Source organism: Tyto alba, unplaced genomic scaffold (genome assembly GCF_018691265.1).
Source record: "Tyto alba isolate M040663 unplaced genomic scaffold, T.alba_DEE_v4.0 Super-Scaffold_26, whole genome shotgun sequence".
Taxonomy (NCBI): Eukaryota; Metazoa; Chordata; class Aves; order Strigiformes; family Tytonidae; genus Tyto; species Tyto alba.
In genome coordinates this window covers 12689430-12716561 of record NW_024881300.1, presented here as the reverse complement: position 1 = coordinate 12716561, position 27132 = coordinate 12689430, and the positions used below count along the sequence as shown (strand labels likewise).

Below are 27132 nucleotides of genomic sequence, written 5' to 3'. Positions count from 1 at the left end.
GACTTGAGTTTCTTTACTCAGGTTAACTTGGTGAGGCTCAGAATAACAGGAAAAAAAATAAATATCTCCTGTAGTACTTTCAGAATTAGGCTTGTAGTTATCAATTTAAGATGTTTAAAATCACCCAGCAGTTAGTAGTTGTAAACCTGAGAGTACAAGGAAACCCTTTACTGTTACAGGACTTTTGACTTTATCGTGTTTTCTTTATAGGGCCTCGGTATGTCTGGTGGAAGTCAGGCTGGCTTGGGCACTCCTTCATCCAGGCAGTATGCACGACAGAAAATAACTCGCGTAAACCTCAGGGACTTCATCTTCTACATGGAACAGGAAAGAGAAACGAGCCATTCTCTCCTGCTCTATCGAGCTCTGCTTAAATAAAGCCAAGAATTGTACTGATTTCTCCATACAGAAGTTCAACTTGCATTGAAAAGTTGTCATTTTAATGTGCCTTCTATTTTTTTCAAAGTCAGTGTTCCAGTAATTTTGTTTTGTAAAATTGTCAGACACATGCAATAAATTCCCTTTATGTAAAAAAAAAAAAAAAAAAAAAATTACAAAAAACACACAAAAAAATGTGCAAAAGGTTTTAAAATGTTAAATCCACAGATACAACCAACATCAAAGTCTTGCTCCATTTGGCCATTTTAGATAAGGCTGAAGTAGATGGCGTTGAAGTTACGCCAGCGGACACGGCTGCAGTGGCTCACCTGAACCATCTCGTGGCCAGGAGGACGGGGACGGGTTCACAGGGCTGGGACCTAACCATGGTGTTAGCCTGTATGTTCACTTACAGTGCTGGTTTTCTTTTTATAGTTTTACTAGCACTGTTTCCACTGACTAACCATGGTGATACCTGTTGTTGTTTCAAAGTAGTTCTAATTGCAGTTTTTTGCACAGTTAAGAGAATAGCCACTGCACACTCTCACAAATTTTATATATTTAGGATTTTTACTTTTACTGCACAGCTCATTTCCTGAGCCATTTGCTAAACCAAATCCTAAGTGTATGAAATCTGTGAGTTCGGGTCCCAGCTGAGTTACCTTGACTAACTTCCAGTTGTTTTCAAAATCTCTTCAACCTTTTGCACATTTGTAGCAGCTGGTTAGTAACACGAATCAAAGTTGGGTTTTATTTTCTAAAAAATATCTTAATTTATTTATTGCAAAGAGTATGGTTTAATGGTGGTTTTAAAGGAGAGTATTATTCAGTAAAGATTTTAGAGTATTCTATATGGATTTTTAAAGTCACTGTAAAGGACGTTTTGGGGGCCGGTTCCATGCGTAGGGGGTCGCGAGAGCGGGGTGAGCCCCAGCAGCCCGGTGCCGCGGGCGGTTGGGGCAGCGCCGTGGGACTGGCGATGCCTTTGCCTTGGGCGACTGGACCCGGGGAGGCTCATGAACAAGCGCATGACTTTAAGCATAATGAGTAGTTTTAAGTACTTAAAGGTGGATGAATGCTTTTTAAATGCTTTGCTGAATTGGAATTTAAGGGGCCCACACCAAAGCCAAGCGAAGTCAGTGCGAGTCTTTGAAATGGGTATCAGACAGGAATACTAAGCGGGCAGGTGGGCACAAGTTGTTGTACTTCAACATAACAGTATTATCAGTAACCATGGAAGGGAGACGTTTGCTTATTTATCTTTTAAATTTTTACTATGTTATGCTTGCCACTTTTTTGAGGCAATATTTTTTTTTGATGGGAAACCATAGCGAAAGCACAAATAGAACTATTTGTCCAATAGTTTTAAAAACAAAAGTTTTAATTATTTTTTAAGGTTTATGAAAAGCAGAAGAAAATTTATACTGCTGCTATTTAGCCAAAAGATTATTCATAAGGTATTTAAGGCCAGGAAGTGTAAAATTATGTTTTAAATGTATTGATAATTTGTACATATTGTTTATAAAGGCCTTGTGTTTATTAGAATTACGTTATTTTGATGATTTCTGTACATACTCGTAAATACCCCCAATTTGTGTGAAAACATACTCCCTTATTTGTACTTATTTTGTAAAGAAATAAAACAATTTACTAAAGTAACACATTGAGTGACATACAGTATTAATTTATCAAACATGAATTTCACATTGTCTTGTAGTTCTTAAGCACTGTTCAGAAACATTTTGCATTAAAATATTAACAGAATACCCACAAAGAAATATTAAAACCAAATACTTCAATGTTTTGTTGTGCTGATTCTTATCCTTTGTCAAACATCTAATAAAATTGTCAACAGACCTCGATGCTATTAATACAGTGAATGAATGCACTCAACAGTTGCTTTCTCAAAAGCGATTAGTCCAGTAAGCACAACATAACATTCTCGCTTTCTGTCCGAGACGTGGGAGCGCAGTGGTGTACCAGGGCTGTACAGAAAGTGCTAGCGAAGACTCCTGTTCTTCAAGCCACAGTTTCAGTGCTCAGCAACAGAGAGTCAGAACAATCCTGTTCCATCAAATTGGGCTACATTTACCTGTTGGCCTTCATAATAAAAACATTTGCTGGCTGCACACCACAGCTCTCCTGGAGTTTCTATGGTATTTTAAAACCTGTTTTAGCGATGCTGAGCAATGTTCTTAATTAAGTTATGTTGCTATGGTTTAAGGCCAGAAGTAAAAATTCAAATCAGTCTTTGCTGATATTGCTGCCTAAAAATATAGGGAAATAAGTAAAAAAGATATAAATGAAACTGTAATAAACTTTAAATAAGTGACCTGAAGTTACTAACTAAAAGAACATGTCATAGCTTAACTTTTATTTTTTTTTTTTAAAGGCATATTTCTTCTAACAAACTGATTGTTTCCACATGTCTTCCTTGCCTTAGTGCTATTTTGCAGTCAATGTTGTGATGTCATGGCTCAAACTTTCCATCTCAAGTTCACATTTAACTCGGCTGGCGCAGCCTGGAACCCTTTACGATGCCACCTTAGTGAGCTGCCCTAAGTACTGGAGCTGCTTTATTGAGCTATAAAAAAAATACGGTAAACACAAACTGAAGAAAACCAAACCAACCAACCACAAATGCTTCCAACGTTCTACACAGAACCGAAAGCATCATCCCGCTTCCAGGCTCGGGAGAGCTGCCTGCCCGCCCCTTCGGCAGGAGCTGGATGTGCTCAGCACTCGGCGGGTCCCGGGCACCTGGTCTCACTTGCCGGGGGCCCCTGCTGAGCCCGGGGAGGCAGAACCGGGCCCCGGGGTTTAAATGTAAACGTGAGGTGTTGGCCCTTCTCCCCCGGCCGAGAGGTAACGAACGGAGAGGACGCGCTGACTGACGGGCGCTCGGCCCCTGCCAGTGCTGACGCTCCCTGTTCAGGGGAGCAGAACAAGAGTGTATACCGGACAAAAAGAAGCTAAATGGATTATTTAAGCATGCTTTGAACTTAAAGTGAACTCAATGTATGAAAGTAATAAATAAAACACTTTTTTTTTTTTTCTTTTTGTAAGACATGGCTACATCAAGCTGAATGGAGCAAAAGGCCGGAGGAGACGCAATCAAAAATTCTCACCTCTTTTAAGCAACATGGGAGATACAGTGAGTGTTCCACCCTACTTGCTTATTTTTGATCATTTACTTTACAGAAATGTTTATGGCATGAAGTACTGTATAAGAAATGTGCATACACAAATACATGACAATTATACGTTAAGTTCTTTACAATATTAAATGTATAATATACAATTCTACAGATATCTTACATACAAAGGTGAATGTTGTGCCATATATTCAAATATGGCAATGCCTAGCGACTTTTGAATGTCGTACAAGTATAAAACCACAAAATAAAATAACTTTACAACTCTTTTAAAGTAGACAGATTTGCTCAACTGTTCTGCTAAGTTAGCAGGCCAACCCATATCAGCTAAGATTTCCAGAAGAGATTTCTGAATTGGGTAACCAAGGTGAGAAAACCTGCAGAGGTCTGGCTTTCCACGGACAGGTATCCAGCCCTTTTCCAAAAATTAGACCCCTGCCTGGATTGTACCTTGGATAGTCAGTACAGCTCATCGCTTTTGAAAATATTAGTCTTAAACATGATTTTTTTATTTTGCCCGATTGTAATCATTTGGCACTGAAGAATGGTTGACCACTTAATAGTCTGTCCCTTGTTCTATATGGCCATATTTATGCATCTAAAAAGAGTTCAATTAAAATTCAGCATCTACAACAGTATTCTATAAATTAATGTGGGAGAAACTAAATTGCAATTAACACATGAATTAGTTATTGAGGACCCAATCATGCTAAACGGCAATAAACAGGATTTAGCAGAATGCTATTTATAACCTTGCACCTGCAAACATGGTGCGGTCTCCTGAGTTAGGAAGCCCTGCAAGTCAGAGTCGATACCGATTCATGGAAGGAGCAGTAACCTCCTGCAGACAGTGGGCTTCGTTAAAGAGAAAATTACACAGATAGAGGGCAGCTACAGAGTTGGTATTTTAATAATAGTTTAAAATAATAGAGGAAAAACAGCCTAAATAAAAGGTGGCCTGCCTTCATCAGACAATGGCAGTAGAGGGTTACAACAACTTTTTGCAAAAATTCCAGACCCATGAAGAGTAGGTTTGTCCAAAATTCTTAATGTTTCCTCCTAAATGTGGGCTTATAACATGGTTAGTAAATGAGTAACAAGGGGTGGCAGAGCTTGCTTGGCAGAACCACGCTGCTTTGATGATGCAAAACTTAACAGTTTCTGAGTCAAAACAAGACTGGCTTTAAGAGAACTACAGCTCCACATTAGGTACGTGACCCTTGTGTGATGGTGGCTGGCATTTTAGCTTGTGCTTCCAGATCCCTACTTTTGCAAATATTGCCATAATCGGCCTTGTCCAATTTTTTGTTGCTTTTTTGTTTGTGTGGGGTTTTTTAGTACCGAGCACCAGTTGACTATAAATTGGTCCTTTTCTTATTCTGGATTCTGTCCACAGAAAGGTATTTCAGTTGGAAATGTTGTATAAAAATAAGCCATTTGCTAGCATGAGTGAGTACAATCACAGAAGTGTAACGTAATGTACAGAGGTGTAAAGCACGTCTGATATGAAGGAGGTGCGGCAGTCAGGGAAGATACTCAGTGCAGTTTTTAGTGTACCATCTTCCTCTCGGAGGCGCCCACTTCCACGCGTCACAGCATCGGGGGGTTGTTGGAAAGGCTGACAGAACCATTTCTCCTGCTGATCTATTCAAATTGCTTTAATTGGTCTTTCTGTAGAAGTTCAATGGAGGGTCGGGGGTTTATGAAGCTTTGCCTTTTTCACCACCACAGCTGTTCAGCCCAAAGTACGTTCCCAGCAGGCCTGGTATGCTGAGCATGCTCGGGAATTTCATTGTGAAAAACGGACAACTGGTTTTTCAAATGCATTTCATGGCTGGCTATGTGACAGGTAGTTTCAGAATACCACTAATTGGCAACATAAAGTCAAAATCTGTTTGCTAATACTGTTTTGCAAATCCTTAAGAGTTTCACATCAGGGACTATTAAACACTTCTACGGTTACAAAGGAGTACGGGTAGGGCCTAGTCCAGGGGTTCCTGTTTTATTCTGATTGTGGGGGTAGGTTGTGGTCGTCTGTCTTCGCGACACAGCACGTATTCACTGAACTGAGAGGAATCCACCCCACCACCGCATGAAGCTGCCACGTTAAATCCCTTCTGAAATAATCTTTCGAGCACCTGCGATGTGAGAAAAAAAAAATCAGATTAATATTTAGCAAATTTTAGTGATAAAAGCATTCAGGAGCCCTGGGTCTAAATGATAGATTTAGTCTTTCAAGTCCTTGTTGAATGAATATTATTCAGCTATAATTCTATAACTTATTCTTAAATGACTACACTGTGATTAAAGTCTCGCTCTCAGCAAACGTCTGTAGAAAACAAAAATTAATCAAACAAATAAGCACGCTGCAGAGCAGCTTAGTACATTATATAGTAAAATACTGGACTGTGGTGATATTGATGCTATCTCTTACTGCTTATAGAAAACAACATTGGGTTTAAGTTGTAATAAAAAGTGCCCATTATTCATTAGTAATATGAACAGTATTACAGAAAGGAACTGAAAATATTTCTCAGCTCTTCCTTGGCAGATTAAAATGTATTAGGAGCCTGAGTGACGCTTCCACCACATCTTCATGGAAATCGCAGCTGTGATTTTCCCTCGCTGGAAGGGACTGCTGCTTTTAGCAAAGCACGGCAGGGACGGGATGCTGAGCCAAGACGTGGACAATGGGGAAATGTTCTGGCCCAAGAAAGAGGTTAATTTGTATTGCCCAAGTATGTATTTTCTCTTTCTCCTTCTAAAGAAATTTAGATGCATGAATTTAAGGAACCCAGAGGCAACTTTAATTTCTGAGACTGTCACACAGCACATTACCCTAGGATATACTGATCTTGGCAATGTGATCGGGGCCGTGTTTTCACATGCGTGAGCATGTTGATATACGGTTTCCCAGCAGAGCAGGATGCACACAGACTTTTCTCCGCGTTAGGTGAGAGCAGATGCCAGCTCCACCTTTGGCAGACCTGCAATGCAAGATCCACCGCAGGGGATGCCATGCACCCTCCCTGCCACTGGCAGCTCCCCTGAGTCCAGGGCAGCGGCCTGGAAAAATGATTCCTGTTTTTCCCTCTACTGATAAACGCCACCAAGGGGAGCAGCCCGTACTGCTCTGTAACAGCCTCCCCCAAGGTCCCGCTTCCATTGCTACAGCACGTGGCACACTGCGCTGGGAAGGGAACCTGATCATTTACTTAACCTGAGGAATTTGGTAACACCAGCATCCCCATGTGACAGCTGTCTGGACCCACAATGACAGGGCCTAAGCTGTTTAAGAACTTGTTCGCTCAACCTAGAGGAACGTCTAAGCAGTAAACCCACCACCTTCAGATGGAATCAACTTGTATGTTTCACCACTTTATGTTAAACAAAGAATTTTATTTCTTTTTTAGTTTTACTAGCCCTGGGAGCACTTCAGCAGTTACACCTACTGCGGTAGTACTTAAAAGTCTTATGTTTCAAGGCCCAAGCTGACTAAGTTAAAGACCTGCACACCTGACTGCTGCCCTCACCCTCACACAGACTCACGTGAGGCCACGGTGCATTTCTCAGGGCACCATTTCTTTTGCCTGAATGATGGGTTTGCTTTCTCCAGAAACATCAGTTTGGAGCCTTTACTAAGGATAAAAGCATAACTGTATCCAAGGTGGTACCACAGTGCGCTGCAAATCATGGCAGCAGCATTTGCTGGTTTTAATCTGTGGGAACCCTCCTCTGAGGTCGCCTGCATTATCCATCTCCATTTTAATCCCTGGTGTGTTTTTTTTAGTGGTAACTAAAACCTTGTACTTGCTACCCTGGCTGCTAAGGACCAGCGAAGGAAAAGAGCTGCTCCAGCACAACTCTGCTTAAGCCGTGCCGAATCTGCTGGAAATCAACTTGCCTGAGGAGCTCTGCCTGGCCTGGGGACACAGCAACTTACATTCTCAGAAAGTCGCATCTGCCAAATCTCACTGACTTTTGCCCTGATTTTTATATACTTTATACTGTAAGAAAGTTGTAGAACTGAAAGATCAAAAAAGTACTCCAGTGTATGGAAGAAAAATGAACCTGGAGAGATTAAAAGAAGGGGTGGGAGAGTGGGTTATCAAAATATATTGAAAACAAAGAGAGAGGGAAAGCTTACAACTCTCGTATTTGTCCAGGCTGTATGCAGCCTGTAGGATAGAAATGGGGTACAGACACCGGCCCTTGTTCCTGCTCGAAGAGGAAGGCAGGAGTTTCAGAGGGAAGGAAGAATAAGACCTCATCAGACTGCTCTTTCACAGGCTGGAGTGTATTTTGACTGTATTCTGTATCCCTGTTCCTAGACCTGGAAAGATGAAGAAGAGAGGCCACCCAGCCACAGGAAAGGAGGCTTCTTCCATTTAACAGAGGATTGACAGGTAAGATTTCAGAAAGAGACATGACTTCAAAATCCTTGCTAAAAACTTTTAAAAATCAATTTGCTTGTAAGACTAAACAAGCATGGGGGTGCCCTTGGCTTGCCCCGGTCCAAAGCTATGGAAGGCTGCATGTTAACATAGGACTCTACCGAGCCAGCTCTCTGCAAACACACAATCCAGGTAGACATTACACCTTAGAGCACCGCACGCAGAACAAAGCGATTCATTTTTGCTACCTACGCGCTCAAAGGACTAGACTGCGGGCTATAATCTAGTGCTAAAATCCTCGGTATCATCAATTTTCTCAGCAAGAAACAAAACAGGCCAAATCCTGTAAACAATGCAGAGAATGTCTAAATATTATAGAGTCTTAAGTGTAACTTGGATAAGGTTGAGCTCAGGTCTATGGAGAAAGGCTCCTAAAGGCTGCTTCCATGTGCGCTGAGCGCTGCTTTGTGTGCACCAGTGTGTGCACCAGACTAAACGGCGTGTTGAACATGAACAGATTTAAATGCCATTTAGTGAATTTGGCTCTATGCACATTACTTTTTCTGAAGGTAAGATACAGACACAGGGAAACCAGCAAGCATCTCTGAATCAAATCAGAGCTACTATTCTGTAAATCTCCAAAGAGAATATGCCAAAAAGTATCAGCTGCGATTCTCCTACGTATAGGGACGCACACACAGAGTATTAAATAGAGGCTCTGTGCTAGCATTTAATATACTCTGTCTTCCAGTATTCCAAGCACATCTGATTTTTTGGGAATGTTTTCCAAATAGAAACACGATACTTTTACTTATTGCATTTCATTTAAATTTTGCAGAATACTAACAAATACATTCTTTATTATGAAGACTCAATGTTCAACATTATAGAAGCATCACAGAATTTTCTCTAACGTAAGTTCATGTATCTCACCAGAACCTGTTGCAAGGAGTTGAAAAACCAGTATCAGTCATAAGAAAACTCTATATCTGTATGTAATTACAAACAGGTGTTAAATTAAGAGCTACTGTATTTTTTTGGCTACCACTACCTACCTACTCAGTGTGGACATTCTCTGTTTTATATGCACAGTTCTAGACACAAAACACTTAATGAAAATATCTTCCAAAGAATTTATAAATATTGCAGTTATGCTAACAAATATATTCAGCAGGTCATAGGGAAACCAAAGTGATGTATCTCAGCAATCTGCTGGCAGACTTACTGCACCACTCTCCAAGAGTCTTTGGAAATGATTCTGCTCTTCTGACCACCACCCCTCCTAACCCATCTCTGTTAAGTCTATGCACTTGCTTCACTGTACTTCCAACTTCTGACTTAATATTGTTTTGCCAAAAAATCCTGGGAAGGGGAAGGGCAGCGCCTATGTGCTGACCAGAGTCCATCAGAGCCAATGATAATTAGCTGCTGATTTCATCAGCCTTTGGTCTCAGAAACGCGTCATTTTCCAGAAAGTGTTTGAAAACACTTTCTATTAATTATATAGTAAAATGATGTAATTTAGTAAAATGATGTTATTTATACTGTAGACTCTTTGACATAAATTTTTTTTCACAACATGAACTTGCAAAGAGACTCTTTGATTCTGTCTGAATTTTGACTGAATTCAAAACACATTCAAATAATAACAATAATTAGCATTTAGCTTTTACTACAAGCACACGTTTCCTACTAGTGCACCACTTTGGATAAAACAGAGCCAAGTGTTAAGCCATGTGGACATCCAGCGCTTTGACTGGCTGCTTGCAGTGCTGAGCCCCTCAGTGGCTTGCAGGGACCCTTTATTTTTTTAGTTATTCTGATTTCTTGCATGCGTCTGACTGCATCACATGGGCAGCGTGGCTGAGACACGAACACGCTTCCCTACCCACTTACCTTAGCTAAACTGCAGCTGCTCCCTTCTCCACCCAGCAGAGTGATGAATTCATCACTGTTCCCACTGCCAGCAAACAGATCTGCCTCCGACCCACCTCCAGCCTTCTGGTTTTGGGGCAGCCCACTCTAAACCTTGCCAAACGTGAAATTGCTAAGGACTGTGCAAAATTAACCACAGGCATTGGACTGTTGAAGTTCAACCAAATAAAACACTTGGGAGTCTTGAACAAAAAATCACCAAAAATAGCTGGGTTTAGAACGGTTTCAGATGAAAGTGTCTATCAGTGCAGGGTGCGCCAGGGAATGCTGCCCTGAGGAGGGAGGTGTCAGTGTCAAATGCAGGTTGTTAAAACTGCTCCATCCACCTTTACATATTCTGGTAACTGCAGGTCTCCCAAAAATGTTGTCAACTGGCAGCCCAGGAGATGGAGGGTGCCTCAGCTTGCTGTGTAATAACAGCACGGGTAAGCAAGGGCTCTAGGTTCTTGCCCTCTCTTGTTATTACGCCTCCCTCCCCAACCTGTCTGGCCAGCCTGTCCCTTGGGCCAGCTTGTCCCTTGGGCCAGCTCTTCTGTGGGTATTTGCCCACAGGGGAGTTGACCAAGACCACTAAGGCATTTCTCACAGCTCAGTTAACATCTGCGGCCACAGCCTGTCTGCAGGGGACAGCAACTTTGGAAATATTCCCCTGTAGGTTCATTTCACTTTCCATAATACCAGTATATGCAGCATATTTTAAAGGCAGACATGCAAAAACCAAGAGCTCTGTTTTGCCCTTGTTAATTAAGGCACAAGTTAACAGCATCATCAACATTGTTCCTTCTCCGCAGCCCAAGGACAGCTACAACACCAAAGCTCTGGCCACAGTGGCGGTGATCCCTTGTGAAATGGCATTTCTTGCCCATAAGGCTGCTGCCTAAACACAAGCCACATATTTATTTCCGCTACCATCCACCTATCTGTCCAGTTATCTTCTTTTGTTTCATATGTTTAATTTTAAACCTAATGTCAAAACTCTGAGTATAAAATGAAATACATTTTGTTTAAAATACTCTGGGCAATTTTTATAGAACATCCTTTTGAAAAAAAAAAAAAAAAAAAAAGTGCAGAGATCAATTTTTTTAAGTCCATCCCGCAGGCACCATCATTTAATTATGAGTGAGACATAAATTATGCATTTACACATTGTTGCATTTTCTATAAAATGGTGTGGAGATTTTTTTTTGTAGTTTTTGGAACTCTCTCTTTCTTCCTGGGGGCACTATGGAGGAAAAAAAAACTGCTGCAGGCTATACATTGATGAAAAAATTAGCATTTATCAGTATAACACCATTATGAGACCAGCATGGCACTAACATACACAAAATCTAAATCTATTTTTCTGCTTGGACTTAGGAAAACCTGAAAGACTGTGATCTCACCAGGCAGAAAATGTCTCCTTGCAGTATAAGCACTGAAGGTAATTGGGCAGAAGCAAATAATTTGCATATAATTGAACAAGAAATAAAAAAAACACCCCAGCAAATAGATGAGCCAGCACCGAAAGGCCATTACCTGCACTGAATTCAACCGGCAGTATCCGTTCAAAGGAAACCTAATAACGTGGGTAGGGTCCTGGTTCCAGCCTGCATTTACGGAGTTGCACATGACGTCCCCAGTCTCTGGGAAGATCTCTTCTATTAAAGCTTTCTCCCCGCTCAATGCAATTCTTTCCCCCAAATCTGGAGTCACTCTTACGACCAAGCAGTCACAAGGCTGGAAATGTTTCCTTTGTTCTTTCTCTTGTTTCCATCGCTCAAGTTCCTTAATCATTGGCTGCAGCTGGTAATACTTTGCTTCTTCATATAAAAGATTAAAGTCCTGGGAAAAAAAAAAAAAAAAAAAGAGAGAGAGGGAGAGAGAGAAACTAGAAATGCTTATAGTTCTCCCTTAAAAATGAGCATTGTTCCTATTTGACCTACTTAGGCTTATGTACTGTCAGCAAGAGTATAAGGCAACAGGTATCCACATACTTTGTCTTTGTCTTACACCTACACAGAAAACCACACCATGTTAGCGTTGAATCTATTTGAGCTGACCGTGAAGTTCCCATTGCACTGAATTATTCTTTCATTTATTATCCCACAAGCTCAATGCCAGAAGGCTTTACTTTTGCATTAAGAAATCAAAATAACTGGTTGCAAGAAGCAAAGCCTGCTGATGTAAGAGAAGATGTCCTGAGCCCTGATCTTCACTCTTGGCCTCAGATATTCACTCCTGATGTTACAACAGAAGATCTCAGGCTTCACTGTCGCCTCTCGCACATGTTACGAGATGGAGATGTCAGTTCAGCTTCACTTCTCACCTGTCTTTGCTGAGTCTGAAATTCAACTACAGCAGCTCAGCTGCTCCCTGCGTTTCATGATTATTCATGTATTTAAAGCGCGCTTTGGAGCCTGGTAAATTATATGGAGGTAGTGACCCAACCATCCCGCTGGCTGGGAGCTCAGCTGTGCACTCCTACAACTTAAAAGAAACAGTTCCTCCCAGCCATTTGTCCATCACCTCACTCGGGCTTTGGGCAATTCAAATTCCCAATTTGACCCAATTCCCAGTTCACTGATTGAGATGTCTTCTGCATATCCTCATTAATAACTTTTCATCAGATTTCTGATATATCTTTCCACCTCTGCTTAAACACATGAGAGTATGTTGAGGCAACGTGTATCAGCAGCCCCCAGACCCGAGGAGGCAGCAGTGCCTACCAGACCAAGAGAGGGGGAAGCACCCGGTGGGTAGTTTGCTTACACTGGTCCCACCACCTCCTTCAGCCTCCCAAAGGGAAGAAGAGCAATAAGAACACAGCACCAGCTCCTCTCCGCAAAGACCTGTCATTTGCTTTTCTGGCTTTTATGGACGTTTACAGATGGAAATGCTGCACCACAGGTATGCTACATGACTTTTGTGGAATATGCTGTAGGTCAACACCTGGACATAAAGGTCAGTTCTCCACCACTGCAACGAAATGAAATTAAACATCACAAGAGTGAAATGACTCAAATAATTTGGCCCAGAAAGAAGGACACGACAAGAAGTAATCAAGAAACGGGCACCAAAATTACATGAAAAATAATGGCAGTGCTGCTGCTCCAGGACTCAGGAACAGGGGGAATCAAAAGCCAATGAATGTGCAGCACAAAAAGGTGCAACTCTTCACAGCTGCTTGGAATTAACCTGTAAAATCTGCTGCTGCAGGATATTACTGAACCAAAGCAGTTAGCTGTGCTCAGATTTGGCACCACAGACCCACTACCCGTAGTGGAAAGGTGCTCCTTCACCCCAGGGCTGCCTACAGCCTGGAGACATATGAATATTCATAGTGACATTGGCAAGGTTATCATGTTACAGAAGGGACATCCGAACCCTTACATCTTTGATGTCTTAAGGCTGGACAATATGCATACCACTAAGGGAGAAAAAAGGACCAGAGAAGGCGCAGAGGAAAGAGGGATAAAAGCAAGTGGGAAGAAATGAGGACAACAGACACGGAAAGTATCTGGAAGATGAAAAACAACAGGAAGATTAAAGAAGAAATCATATAGAAAGCATGCTGCAAACAACCGGTGTTGGGACCGGGCCAGGCGAAGAGGCGTGGAGACTGGCTGCATTACCTGGTCTTGGGTAAGACAGCATCAGCCCCAAAGCGTCGCCCCCAATGGAAGGTGTTTTCCCCCCTCCATAAAATCAGCATTCTCTGCTGAACCATTAATGTCCACTGGTGAAGCTCCCTGGTTACTAAACATGCCACCAGTTTAAACCTACAGGGATTAGTGGCCTAAATTAAAAAAACAATCCCTGCCCCAAACTTTCTGAAATCTTTGTGTGGGACACTGGAGCAACAGTGTCCACCACCTAACTGCATTCATTACAGAGGTGAGTGCAGGGGCCTATCAAACGTGCACTGGGCATCTGCTGGTCCCATGTATCTTTCTTGAGCAAAGGAAAATGTGCAGTGCTACGGAAAAATTTAATGCTGTAGAGTGAACAGGAGCGTCCCATGCTTACTGAAGGCAGTGTGGGAAGTCTCCTGCTGTTTTCAGTACGTCCTGAAAAACTAGTTTCAGAGTATCTTTTTTCATGGCCGCTATAAAATAACATATTATTTGCAAGGTCAATCAAGTGAATACGTGCTAAGAAAACTCAACAGTAAAGCCTAGAAGAGGTGGTACAGAGATATAAAACCCAGTCCTTCATTTCTGGAAGTAGAGAGAGGTACAGTGCTCCTGAGGCTGGATGCAAAGCCCATTACATTCATGAGAGTCTTTTCGACTGACTTCACTGGGCTTTGGATGATGCTGACAGTATCCTGAATCACAGGAGTTCAGTGGTCCAGCACCCCCAGGCCAAAACAGTAATGTCATAAAGCAAACAAAACCAGGATCGCACCACCTCTGCCTCCCCCTCAGCCAGCTGTTAGCCCACCGCAACAAATGCAGCTCTTTAGCGACTTCTGCTAGCCATCATTTGTCCTAAAAAAACAAGATGAATTTTGTATTCTGATATCAATTTGTGCTAAGACAACCAGTTTTCAAGTGGAACAGCTCGTTCACTACTGTTCCCAGAACAATGCAGCCACCTTTCAGATGGCTGTGCAGAAATCGGGGCTGTGCTGGAGCACCACGTGCTCCATGGGATGAGGTGTGCACCTGGTCACAGCTGCCTGGGTTAAGCCAAGGTGTTTGGGTTACTTTCTAAAATAGGTCTCTCATCTCTGCGTCCATTCCACACTTGGGTTGAGCACAAATATGCTGGAAAGGGTTCTGCACTTGGAAGAAGGGGTTTGTAACAGAAGCTGGGAATCTGAGGCATGCTGGTGTGAAGAGGCAACATGCACGTGCAGCGTTAGGGAGTCTGGGCACCTATTATCAGGCAGTGGCAATAAAGGGAATTTGTTGCACTGTAGCAGGTAGAAGGGATAAAGTGTCTTCTGCGCGGCAAGAGAAAATCCATTGCTATCTACTAGTGACAGCACTGGGAAGGGGCACCTTCCTTCTGTGATCCCCCCACGCCATGTGCTGCATGCTGCCCTGACCAGCCACCACCAGCACAGCCCAGCCCACCGCCCTGACCCCCTCTGGCTCCTGTAACGGGACATCTGGTGTTTCTGCACTGCGTGACTTGGGCACCACTAAGGAATTTGACAATGTATTTAGGGAGGGAAGAGGATTTTGCAAAACCAGGAACAAAAAATGAATGGCTCACAGCGTGGGAGTCCAGTTCTCCAAAGCCTGTGCTTGGGCAGGGTGATGGACTCAACACACGGCTAAGTACACAATCTTCTTGTTCAGGTTTTATACACCATTTGGAGTACTGTGCATCTACAACTGGACTGGAAGTGATGCCCAGCTCTGGATTGTCTACACTGGATGCTCAGGATGCCCAGGTAATATTGACAGAGGTATTTATACTCTTGCACTGTAGATATAAAGTCCTAGCCTGATGATTCGCAAAAGTTTAACATGAAATATGAGGCAGAAGAATTCAACTCACAAGGGACCTCACCAGGGAGGTGCCACAGGAGCTGCAAGAAAACATTTTCATGCTGCTAGTTTTGATAAGTTACCAAAGGCAGACGCAAACACGAATCTTCCTAGACCTATCCAGAAGAGGTACATTTTTCTGAAACAGGCGCAGGAGTAGCGACAGGGTGTTAACTGCCTAGCACAGTGGCAGAGTGCACACAGTTTCATTGAAACTCAGCCTCAGAGCAGCCTGGTACAGCTTCTGTCCCAGGCGTATGCTGATAAATGCATACAGATATTGCACCCTTGCTCTCACAGAGGCTCTGGCCCTGGTGTCAGTGCAGTGTTGCTGAGCAGCAGGCAGCAACCCGCAGATTTTGTACAGTATCCAGGAGTTCCTTGTCCTGCAGGACTGATGATGTATCTCCTATTTCTTCTAGGGATTATTTCCCTACCTCCCCAACTTCTTAATAGCAGTGTACCTCGTGGCAGCACAGCCCAGAGCCAAGCACTGTGTATTGTAGCTAAAGGAGCCGCTTGTGCTTAGCCAAGGAAAATCGCTTTATTCCAGAGGTGATTCTCACCAGCCAAGGTCCCTGCTCACAAGCTGGGTGCTCCTTGCTAGACTGAAAGGAGAGATGGACAGACCAGCCTCTAATTTTGCTGTAAAGTACCACAAAAAGCCTTCATGAGATAGCATGAGCCTTCAACTTGTTGTGGCTTTTGTAGGCACTAATGGGTTCTGTAAGGTCACATGGAAAAGGGAGCAGATAGCCAGGTGCGATGCACAACAGCCTTTCTCCATCCACAACTTCTGGACAACATTTAGATCTCATGAGGAAGGTAAACAGATCTTTCAAAGACGCAGATTTTTGCCTTTCACAAAATAATTTTCTGCTCATGATTCGGTAGAAAAGCTTTTTTTTTCTGGTGGATTTCATGCTGGCTAAATTCTGCAGTCACCTCTGACAAGGCTGACACCTTCCTGGGGAGGAGATGGGAAGAGTGACTGCAAGGCCAGTTGTGCTGCTGTTCTGACATCAGTGCCAGTGGGTCAGTAAAGATCTGCTAACTACAGGCAGAGACAGCCAACAGAAACTGTAAAATCAGGTCTCCCATGAACCTGATGCTGTTCTCTCAGTACTAAAGAGGTCCTTTATTTTTGTACCTAATGTTGACTCCTGAACAGGCTGAAAAGGCTCTTCCTGCCCATTTTTCACTTGTTATTCTTTGTTACATGACAACAAACTGTCATTCTAACTCAACGTTTCTTTTATATTTTAGTGCTGTAAAGATCTGACTCCTGGCTACAAGAGAAAGTTGCTCACTTCTGTGATGACAGCTGCACCATTTGCTAAGGTCAGTTTGAGAGCACTTAAAATTAGATGTAAGCACACTAATTTTAAAACTGTGTTAATAAATTAGCACGTCACCCTTGTGGTTCTGGTTCTACAGCTGACCTCTATAATCCATATAAAACTCAGATGTCCTGTGCATTTGTGCTCCTCTCCTCCTTAAGATGGAGTAGTAATACACACACTGCCTGTGTCTATTTTTGCTTGCCAATCTCTAAGCAAGAGTGAGTCTCAAATAAGTAGGTACGACGGGTCCTGGTTTTGCATAGAGTTATGTATTAGCAGCAAAGGGGACAGATACTGCTCATAGATGTCCTGGGGAAACACCTCTGATGGCGGGGGGGAGATCAAGGCGGAGAGTATTTGGGCTGCAGAGGAGGGGCAGCTCCTGGGCCAGCCACCCCCTAACCCAGCAGCGTGGCAGACCGAGGGGTGCTGGCTCCACACTCTGCTCGAGGACATTCGTTGCTCAAGGTGTCACGGTCCCACACACGGGACTGAACCGGTGCAGGAAGAGGGAGCTGTAAGCAGCTCCGGGCTGCTCGCCATCACCTTGCTCAGCATGGGCTGGCTGCAAAGAACTGAGCCAAGCAACTCAGTAATTTCTCAGCATACTTCATGTGGCTTAAAATCCCCCAACCCAGGAGAATTATATGAACTATTAGAGTGTTGCTTTCAGCAGGGAGACCTGTCAGTTAGTAAACACTTTCAAGTTCTGGCTTATTAGTAGTTGGAAGTGTAATTAATATTCACTGTAAACACACCAGTCAGACTTGATAATAAAGAATCACTAGCCTAGGAACACATACCCCACTTTCTCTGAATTTCAGTGTTAACTTAGTCTGAAAACAACACTTAAATAGCAAACGCAATAACGCTGGTGCGGTACTAACATTCCAAACTTTCCAAAATAACCATCTGAGCAGCGATTCAAGTTGAAAAGCAACTTGGCTAGACCTTGAGGCTAATAAACTGCTTGATTAAATTAAGGGGTAAAAACTAATAAATATTCAAAACACTTGATAATGCTTTGTTTGACATAAAGAACATTTAATGCAAGTCTCACTAGAAAACCTGTCAGGTTTTATACCTTAAATAGAGTTTTGCATTTAGAAACACCGAGTGATTTCATTTGCTACCTTTGATTATTGTCTTCTGTCACTTTAATCATGCTGGTAAAATTACACGATTTCTGTGAAGTCAAATCCGTTTACAATGCAGTTTTAATATAGCTTTGCAGCGCATTCTTCTATGCATTTTTATTTAGTTACTCCCTACCTAGCAATACTTTGCTTTGTTCTTGAGCCCTCATTAGCCTGGGGTTTGCTCTAAAGCTCTCCCAGGGAGGAACTAAATAAAATACAGTTAACCCTATGCAAAGAGATGGTCTGGAACAACGGACTGAGCGCGGGCACAGCGCCGGCTCTCCCAGGTCTCTCCCAGCCCTGCCAGCGGCTCACTGTGCAGACAAGTCCTTGGCATCCACCAGCACTCTCACCTCCAGGCTCTTACTGAATCCTGCTGGTTTTGTTTCATAGCACCTCTGAAATCTGGATGCCAGTCGAGGCCATGATCAGCTCGAACCTCACCTCTTCTACTCTCTCTTCTCACACCTTCTTGTCCGACTGGATTGTCCAAACCACTGCTGCTAAAGCATCTCACTGGCATTTCTCCTGTACTGCTTCTCCATCCACCCCCGCTTACTTGATCCATCTTACAATCCACAGGACTTGTCCGGTCTTTAGCTTCACTTCTACCTGCATGTTTTCTCTCATTTCTCTGTAAACAGCTTTTCCTGCATCCACCCCTCTGGCTTCACAGCGCCCCAACCCACAGGCCAGCCTCCCTGACCTGCCCACCGCTGCCCAAAAAGACCAGCACGCAGGACAGCCCTCCAAGCTGAAGCTTCAAAACTGCCCACGAATGCCAAAACTTCTCCCTGCCTTAGGACTAGATGTGTGCTCCCACCGCACAGCACGTCTGCTCAACATTAACTGTAAACACTCCCATGCCGGCGTCAAATACGATTATAGTTGTAACTTAGGCAAGAATGGCTGAGGAGCGGTTTGCGGCATGAGGATCAGCTGTACTCCAAAGCTAAAGCCACCGCAGCAGCCACAAATCTGGACTGACTCAGTCATGACTGGCCAAATTATCTTGCCTACCTAGTCCAACATGCAAAGTGAAATCTCACTGCATGGCACGGGGACTTTCCTCTCCCGTAACGCCCCATGTCCTCTAACTGAGCAGATCCTCGTTGCCATCCCAATTTATTCATCATTTCATCCTGGAGTTAGTGCTTTTGTTGAATCTTGTCATCTACAGTTGGGACACTTTTGTCTTCTAATTTTCATACATAAGGATGACAATGTTGCAAGTTTCGTAAGTGCAAAGCCAAATAAACAAGGCTAGGAGGAGAGCATTTTAACAATCAGGATTTGCGAAGCAACAACCACTGCCATTATTTCATAGAAAACATGTATTGCTCCTTGAAAAGCCCTCAGTAAATTCCACCTCCCAAGAATGTTTTCACATTCATAAATTGTGTAAAAGATTACTTCCTGAAATCAAAGTATCTGCATCAGTTATATCTAACACAAATCCTCATGGGCTTGTTTAAGGGTGTTTCTTTTTTATATCAACAAGAAAAAGATTCATACAATTTAAGTCCTCTGTCAAATTTAAAACCTTTCTTTCAGATTCTGAGCATTAAACCCTGGTAAGTGCTAGCTGCTGATGTTGCTTCTTAATTGTTGTTATACCCTGATAAATAAGCTAAAAATGTGAGAAAATACAATTAGTTTAGAAAAACTGATTTAGCCATAAGCTTAATCGTTTAACTTTTTAAGGTATCCATGACAACCATTGGTCCATTTATTAAATAACAGCATCCCTGGTGTAATACACAAGTACTAAAAATCCTAACAATAAACAGCAACATTTAGTTAAGTGTGTTTAGGTCAAACACACAAACCAACCTGCACCAAAACAAATGACAGAATGGGAGGAAAAAACAGATTGCAGACTATAGCTTTCCTTACCTTAAAGTCATCTGGGAGCAGTAGCTTAGATGTCCTTAGGAAGCTTAATATATATCTGAAAATTTCACCATCTCGATCAATGAAATAATGTTGTTTTAAACTGTCCAAGACAATAGGCTCTGTGCCATTAAACAGACGACTTATTCTGAAAAAAGAAAAGAAAAAGAAATGGGCAAAAGAGACAAAATCTCATTACACCCTCGGGGCTTAAGAACATCCAGCCAATTTAGTTGCATCAATTCAATGTGCATAAGGTAACACAGTATCTTAATTTGTTGACAAACAAGTGCACAGAGATAGATGCCTTAGACACGTGTGTGCAGCTGCACGCCCACACACACGAAGCGCGTGTGCACATGCAGGCGCAGGCGCACACACCAGCAGCCAGAGCCCCGCAGCTGCCCTGGCGCCAAGCGCGCGCTGCCCCAAATCAGGGCTGCGAATTAGGCCCATGACCCCAACGAGGAAAATGCCTATGAAACGCTCACCCCATGGCTGGCAGAGTAATTTTGGTGAGAACATGTGTCACTGCCTCCGTTATACATCCCTGTCCACCATGTCCTGCTAACAGAGAACCAAATGGTTACTCGGAGATGGGTTCCTGGCCATGAGTTTTTCCTCCAGCTTGGCTGTCATTTTGACCAAACACCATTAAAGCCTTTCCATGCTAGAGGAGAGGCTGCCCATACACCGAGATGAGCCGTACGGACCTGTCAGTGCTGGATAAGTGGCCATCCAACGCTGAATGCTTTGGCAAACCAGCAACCCATGGCAGCATCTGCAGCGCTGGCTGTGGGACCACAGTCCCGCCACCAGCAGTCCTGGGGATCAGAGTCTGGCAGAAGCAAGCAACATGGCAAATCTTCCGTGAGCAAAGAAGAGGACGTGAGACCTATCAGACTGGGGGATCAGCTGGTTACAGGACCAAAATACCACATCAGCTACATCACTCCAGCTTTCTTCACGTCCTGAGAAGCATGCTCTGCAGAAAACAAACCGGGCATCTGCCTGGCTGCTGTTCCTCCCACCTCTCCCCTCCAAATGCCTGGCTTCTCTCAGAACGCTTTGTCTTCCCATGAGAAATAACCCAGCTGAATATATGTTCTTGAAAGGAAAATCGCAGGAGACAGACAGCAACGACCTATTAAGTAATTGAGTCCATCTCTCTGACAGTGCAGCATTGTTCCCAACTGCAGAATGTCTCATGTTTCAAAGTCGAGTCTTAAATAACCCTGCCAGTGAGGAGGACTCCATTTCCCAGAGAGACTATCCCGCAGCCTGCTGGATTTCACTGTCAAGCCATCCCTTCGACTCAGCCGCGCAATCCCCTCACACCCCTCGCTGAGACCAGGGCAGGGCTTTCCCCTGCCAGGGATAACGAGCTCACCAAACCCCGCCACAGGCAATGGCCAGCACTGCTGCAGCCTCGCCGCCTCCCTCCTTCCAGCATCACCACCCAGCCCAAGCTCTCCGGCCCGGCAGCGAGGGGAGCAGAGGCGAGAGCGCAGCCCGCCCGGGGAAGGCGCGCGCCCACCCGGCGATGGGACGGGGCAGGTTTGCTCCCCCGCCGCCGCCCGCGGTGCCGGTGCCGCCAGCTGCGCCCCGCGCCACTCGCTTCGGGTTGTGGGTTCATGCAACACAGTGAGATTTGCTCTCCATAGCTGCACCTCGGTCTGATCTCCTAACTTGCTAATTTAGCTGCAAATTTAATTAACGTGCCACTTACTTCTAAATTAACTGTGGAGATATTAAATAAAACTGGACTTAGCAAGTCCCCACTGAATTCAGCTAAAAACCCTCCTGCCTCTTAAGCAAGCTCCAGGTTTTACTGCCTGCTCTCATGTCCGTGTCAGCATTCAGGTAGTCTGAGTTACTTATGAGAATAACCAAATGCTCCCTTAAACCCTAATTATAATACGTTTACTGTTTTTCTTTAACCTCTACCTTTTCAACGGTATCAGAGAACACCATCCAGTTCACACTGAAACATTTAATTTATATAATCCCAAGATTTCGTAAGCCTCCAGTAATGCTTTATTTTCCTTTTTGTTGTTATTTTAGGGCTGTTTGCCTGAGACAGTTAAATATATTGCTTTGTACAGAGTTAAGTTTTATTTCAGGAACCAGACAGTTAATTTATTTCCTTAGACATGTACACGAGCCAGTGTGCTCTGCCAGTGACTGAAAGCAGAGGAAACACTGATAGAGCAGCTTAAGGTTCAGTACGGTACATTTACTGAGTAAATTTGCATGGCTACTGAAAGTTTTGAGATCTTACACCTAAACAAGCTGGGCTGTGGCTTAAACCTCCTCCCCTTTGCTGCCCTTTCTCTGTGAAGTCTGCAAAAGCAAGGCGACGGCTGCTGTTCGGCTCTGCCACGCGTATGGGAAGGATTTGCCAACAACGACAGGGCGCAGGGAAGACAGGGTACAAAATTTTAATGGGCCACTCTTTAATGTAGTGAAGCATTTTTTTGGTAATGAAAACAAAACATGAATTTTGAGGCCTTTGTGGAGTGTGCCCTGAGCTGTATTTCTTCACCAGCGAAATTACTGCTGGGGAAAGAAACTTGCAGAGTGTTGAAAGACTTAACTGCCACCCCAAAAACAGAGTGATGAATAGTTTAAGGATTTATTTGACGTTTTAGGGGGCTGCTATGTTCCAAGAATCAACTTCACTGCAGCATGTTGTAACACCACATGTGGAAAGCACTCCTGCTTCTCCCTTCTTGCCAGTATAAACTGTACCTGTAGAAAGTCCATCAGAAAATGCAACGCTGTGAGAGCACAAAGCGAACTCAAATGGCAGCTTCAAAAGGACAGTTCTCCTGACAGGGTTACTCACCCCATGGGAAGCCATGGAAAAGGGCACAGTGACCAGGGGCAGCTCCACAAGCCCCACTGGGACCCAGTGCATTCAGTGGATGGGTCTTGGGCAGCCACGACAAAATGCCACGTGCAGAAGCATGGAAACAAAATGGGTGCAGGCTGTCAGAGAGCCGGCAAGTCAGCGAGTGCAAGGGGATGAGAATGGTTTTGCACTGAGCAAACGTGCTGGTGTTCAATCGTAAATGAGGTACCAGTCTGGCTGGTGGCCTCAGGAAGCTGCTCACTTCAGTGCCCCACCATATGATGTGAGTTAAAGTTGTGGCGAGTGGCTGCAGCTCTCAGATTGGGCAGAGGTCACCCCAAAAATGGTTGTTTTTATGAGCGGTCATGGTGCTCAGTACAGTACTGGTGGACAAACTGGGTAATGGCATTTTGACGAGGCACTTGCTTATGGCACACGGAATGGTACTTCCAGTGATGTTTGTGAAGAGGTGGGAGACACAGGAAAACAGATGAAGCAGAAAGAGCTGCACTTGGATCCTACAGCGATGGGTGAGTCTGAGCAACGAGTGCTTCTTCAGCATTCCCACCTTTTGCAAGAGATGCTTCACTTTCTAGTTTGGAAACACTCTTAAAATTTCTGTCCGAGGTTTAATTTCCAGACAGGGAACAAACTGAGCCAGGACCAATCCAAGTAGCTGCAAGCCTAAGGATGGCAAGCTCGCTTTTCCATTGCCTCCCGCTTCCTGGCCGGGTCCCGCTACGCTCACACCACCTTCCCAGAGCACAGCTCTTCCCAGCTGTCCGTTCCTCTTCCTCAGCTGCTCCTGCCTGCCCAGCAACGTGCTCTTCCCTACCGCCCAGCCACGGCCCCGCAGTGCTGCCCACCCCGACCCTCGCAGGACCCCTCCTCCCAGCCCCCGCCGCATCACGTCCCTGCGGAGCAGAGCCACAGCGGGGCTGGCATCCAGCCTCCGGCTCAGCGGGTCTTGCCGGCACCTCGAGCCCCGGCTGGATGCTCTTCCCCGCTCCTCCCAACATACAGAACACAACCTGTTGATCCTATTTCTACAATTTCTTTGTGCTTCTGTTGTTTCTGCTAAAGGCTTTTACATTTTCAATAATGTTTCGCCAAAACGCCAAGGGGCGAGTTTCTAGCTTTGTACCAATTTTACTATGATATTAAGATCCCCTTTTATTAGATTAAAAACAAACAACGCAGCCAGCCAACCCACAAGGACAAGAGTGCCAGTAAATTCTTTTCTTAGTTTCTTGGGCAGGGGAGGAAGCCGCGTGCTGCGTGCAAGGACCTACAGACGGCTGCTGCTACCCACACCCCCCCGGAATGCTGGCGACCAATTTTCCACCACGCAAGCTCCCTGCAGCGCCTGTCGAGATGAGAGCACAGAGGGGGCCCGCAGGGCAGCGACTCCAGCCCCCGCAGCAGAACTCATGGCACACCATCTCCTTCATAAACTCACCCAACTCATCTTAGAAGCAGCCAGGGCTTTTTGCACCTCCAGGCCCCTCTGGAGCACCCCCGGGGTCTTCCCAAGATCATCACTGAGCACAGCCCTGGCTCTGCACGACACACTGCTGTCGGCGAGTTTAATGGCACTTTAGGACAGGAAGGGAGTTTTTTTGGCAGGGGGTGGCAGGTTGCTTTCTAGTTTGGGGCCATTTTAGCCATTTTCTTGACAGCTCTCTTTCTGAACAGAAAATGGAAGTTCATTCCTAATTAATCTGGTTCCAGAGGCTTTAAGAGAAGCACCCAGTATTGTGGGACCTGTGGGACAACAGGGGCTGTGGCAAGCCCTCTGCTCCTGAGCCCCACTGCCGGGGAGGCCACTGCTGTCCTGTCCCCGGCCTCCACGTGCCTGCCCAGCCAGAACAGCAACACCGCGTAAGTAAAACTCTCTATCACAACACTGCACTAGAAATATTAATTTAAGTAATTATGTGATTAATATTTAACTGTTCAGTGATATTTTTGTCATTCATAATTTAGTTGTTTACATTTATTAAAAATTGATTCTGTAGACACTTTTTCTGCCCAATGTCAAATCAGCAGGGAGTGCACATTTCAGCAAACTGTCATTAAAACATGTCTCTTTCCTAATTTTATGGGAGGAGAGGGGAAGAAGAGAGAAGTGCCTGCCTGTGGATCCTGCAAGTGTGCAGGTCTGTTCTCTGCTCCGCTGGTACCTGCTGCTCCTCCACGCACCCTCCCGCTCCACTTGGCGCAAATGCACAGCGAAGCCAACACGAGCTCTGCAGCTCTCCCTGCGTTTTGTATGGCGGCTGTCAGTTGTACTAGGCTGTGGGGCCTTGGGGTGGAGCTGGATGAGGAGGAGGAGGAGGCAGTTTTGGGAAAGGCCACAGAGAGGAGGAAGAGGGTTGTTTGGAGCCGGGACACCAAGCATGACCTGAAACTGTGCCGTGGGACACATTAGCAAAGTGTCCCAGGTGTGCAAGCAGAGTCCAGTCATTGCTGCTGAGCACAAACAGTGCTGCTTATCTCTTAAATATTTGCTCAAGGTGGGTAGGATAGATACTGTTATCTGCTTGGAAGAGAAAAAATGCTGTGAATTGGAGCAGAGGTGCTTGAGAGAGCAGAGTGCTTTACACTGTGTCTGGCACTGCTGCCCACGTAGCTGTGTCTTTGTAAGTCTGTTACTTGTCCTGTCACAAGAAAGTCACTGCTGGGAAAGGGCAGTGGAAGGCTGCTGGAGCGGCTGTGCCCTCCCCAGCGCCAGCATGCCAGGAGCAGGCTCTGCTGGCACCGCTGCATCCCAGCCAAAGCAGCGTGGTCTGCGGTGGGCAGTGAACAGTGCTGCCAGATCTTTACAGTAGTGTTCTTCATATTTCCATTATTTTTACTGTAAAACTGACTGGGTTTGTGTACAAGTTCCCAGCAAAGCGAACTGTAATGGAGAAAACACCTGCAGATGCTTTCCCCAGGGAGGTATGTTAAAACACCCAACACGTCCAAAAAGCAGGCAGGGCTGGCCGAAGGAGGACAGGGATAACCCAGTTGAGCAGCAAGCGGGTGCCTTCTGCCTTCTGGCCTGACGGTAGTTATGAGGGAGAGATGTTAAAACATTGTCTCTGCCAGGACACATGCTCCCTCATGCCCTGTGCAGCGAGGAACGTGGCTAAAGGTTGCATCTGGCTGCAGTAGGTTTTCTGAGCTGCACCAATTTAAAACTTCAGCTATAATTAGCGTGAAAGTCCATAAACAAAGCTCTATTGTATGGTTATACGGTACCTTCACACCCTGCTACCTGACCGGTGATTTTAAGCCCTTCTCCAATTACGGGGAAACAGCACTAAGGAGAGGCACCGTCTACAGCGCAGGTCTGTGCACAGAGGGCCTGGCTGCAGTACGCTGCAGAAACTCTGTGCAGGCTTCGCCCTTATGGCTCTGCCACAGTTTCCATTTTAATCAAAGACAACATCTTGACCACCTCAGATTGCTTCAGGCATACACTTGGCTTGGAGGACGTTCCGGCTAGGGAGAATTTTGTTTTAAGCATCTTTTAAATCTTTTATTTGTACAGTGATGGGGAAAAGTGGGGGAGAGTCTGAGTCTTAAATTGGGAGTATAAACTGCTGCTCTGCAAATTATGAAATCCAAGCAGCCACGTGTGTTTTGGGACCCATTTGTGTGCCTGAAGACAAAGAGAGGTGCCCCAAAGGGGGTTTCTGGCATAAGCCCAGATCAGGTACCAGCTTCCAGTCCCAAAGGGAGTGCGGGCATCAGGCCCTGCATCATTAGGCAGGCCACCGCTCCGCGCGTGCTCGAGCCACCCTGGCCACCAACTCCTTCCACCACTCCTACAAGACCAGGGTGAGCACCTGCGTTTCGGCAGAGCAGCCTCAGAGGCCAGTGTCCTACAGGCACCACTCTGCCCCACACCCTTCAATCCCAATGGCACAAGTGAGCAACCACTGATATTCCAAGTACAAAACTGACCTGTGAGAACCAAATGGAGGTACTAAAGCTTGTAACCTCAAACCCCTTCTCTCAATTTTTAACAAGAAAAGAGCATCTAGTATGGTCTGATCTCTGCAGAGGTGTGGAGGAGGTAACTCATGAGGTAAAAGCTTTACCTATCTCCAATTCCTATAACCTCCTGTTCCTGCCTTCCAACGCTGATCCTGGAATGCCACAGAAGTTTTTTGAGCCATATGCTCACTCTGCACTGCTTTTGAAGCATATTACACTCATTAACTATTAAGCACCTGAAGGAACTGCAGGATCTATTACCTAGATTTAATACTTCATATTTTGCTGTCCAGGCTAGAATATCCGTTTTTGCAGTAGATCAGAGTTAGTCTATATAGCATCAACATGTATTTTTAAAAGTCAGTAATCCATAAAGAACATTACCAACTACCATGCAGAATCTTTCTTAGGAAGTTCTAGAAGGGTTTTTTTTTTCTTTTTATACCATCACTAAAAAGCAGAATTATATGTGTAATGGATTTTGTAGTTAAAACAAAGGCATGGACAATTATGTTTTCAGTTCCCTGTCACTATCAATTAAAGTCCACTGAAGCAACAGGTAATAAAATCCACT

General features: G+C 44.6%; 2 protein-coding genes across 5 annotated transcripts in view; one reads left to right on the top strand and one right to left on the bottom strand.

The window, feature by feature from the left end:
* The window catches only part of LOC116960240 (transcription initiation factor TFIID subunit 4-like), a 148933-nt gene extending 146247 nt beyond the window's left edge, over window positions 1-2686 (top strand). Inside the window, exon 15 of the mRNA XM_042797413.1 lies at window positions 211-2686. Within this exon, the coding sequence (XP_042653347.1) occupies window positions 211-378 (168 nt within the window). The 3' untranslated portion in view covers window positions 379-2686. The remainder of the gene's footprint in view (window positions 1-210) is intronic.
* Window positions 2687-3494: 808 nt separating this feature from the next.
* Window positions 3495-27132, bottom strand: part of KCTD15 (potassium channel tetramerization domain containing 15) — a 44583-nt gene continuing 20945 nt past the window's right edge. For all 4 annotated transcript variants that reach the window (XM_042797415.1, XM_042797414.1, XM_032987154.2 and 1 more), the window contains exons 3-5: window positions 19721-19865; window positions 11378-11683; window positions 3495-5671 (exon numbers count right to left, since the gene is read on the bottom strand). In XM_042797415.1, the coding sequence (XP_042653349.1) occupies window positions 5516-5671; window positions 11378-11683; window positions 19721-19865 (607 nt within the window). In that variant the 3' untranslated portion in view covers window positions 3495-5515. The remainder of the gene's footprint in view (window positions 5672-11377; window positions 11684-19720; window positions 19866-27132) is intronic.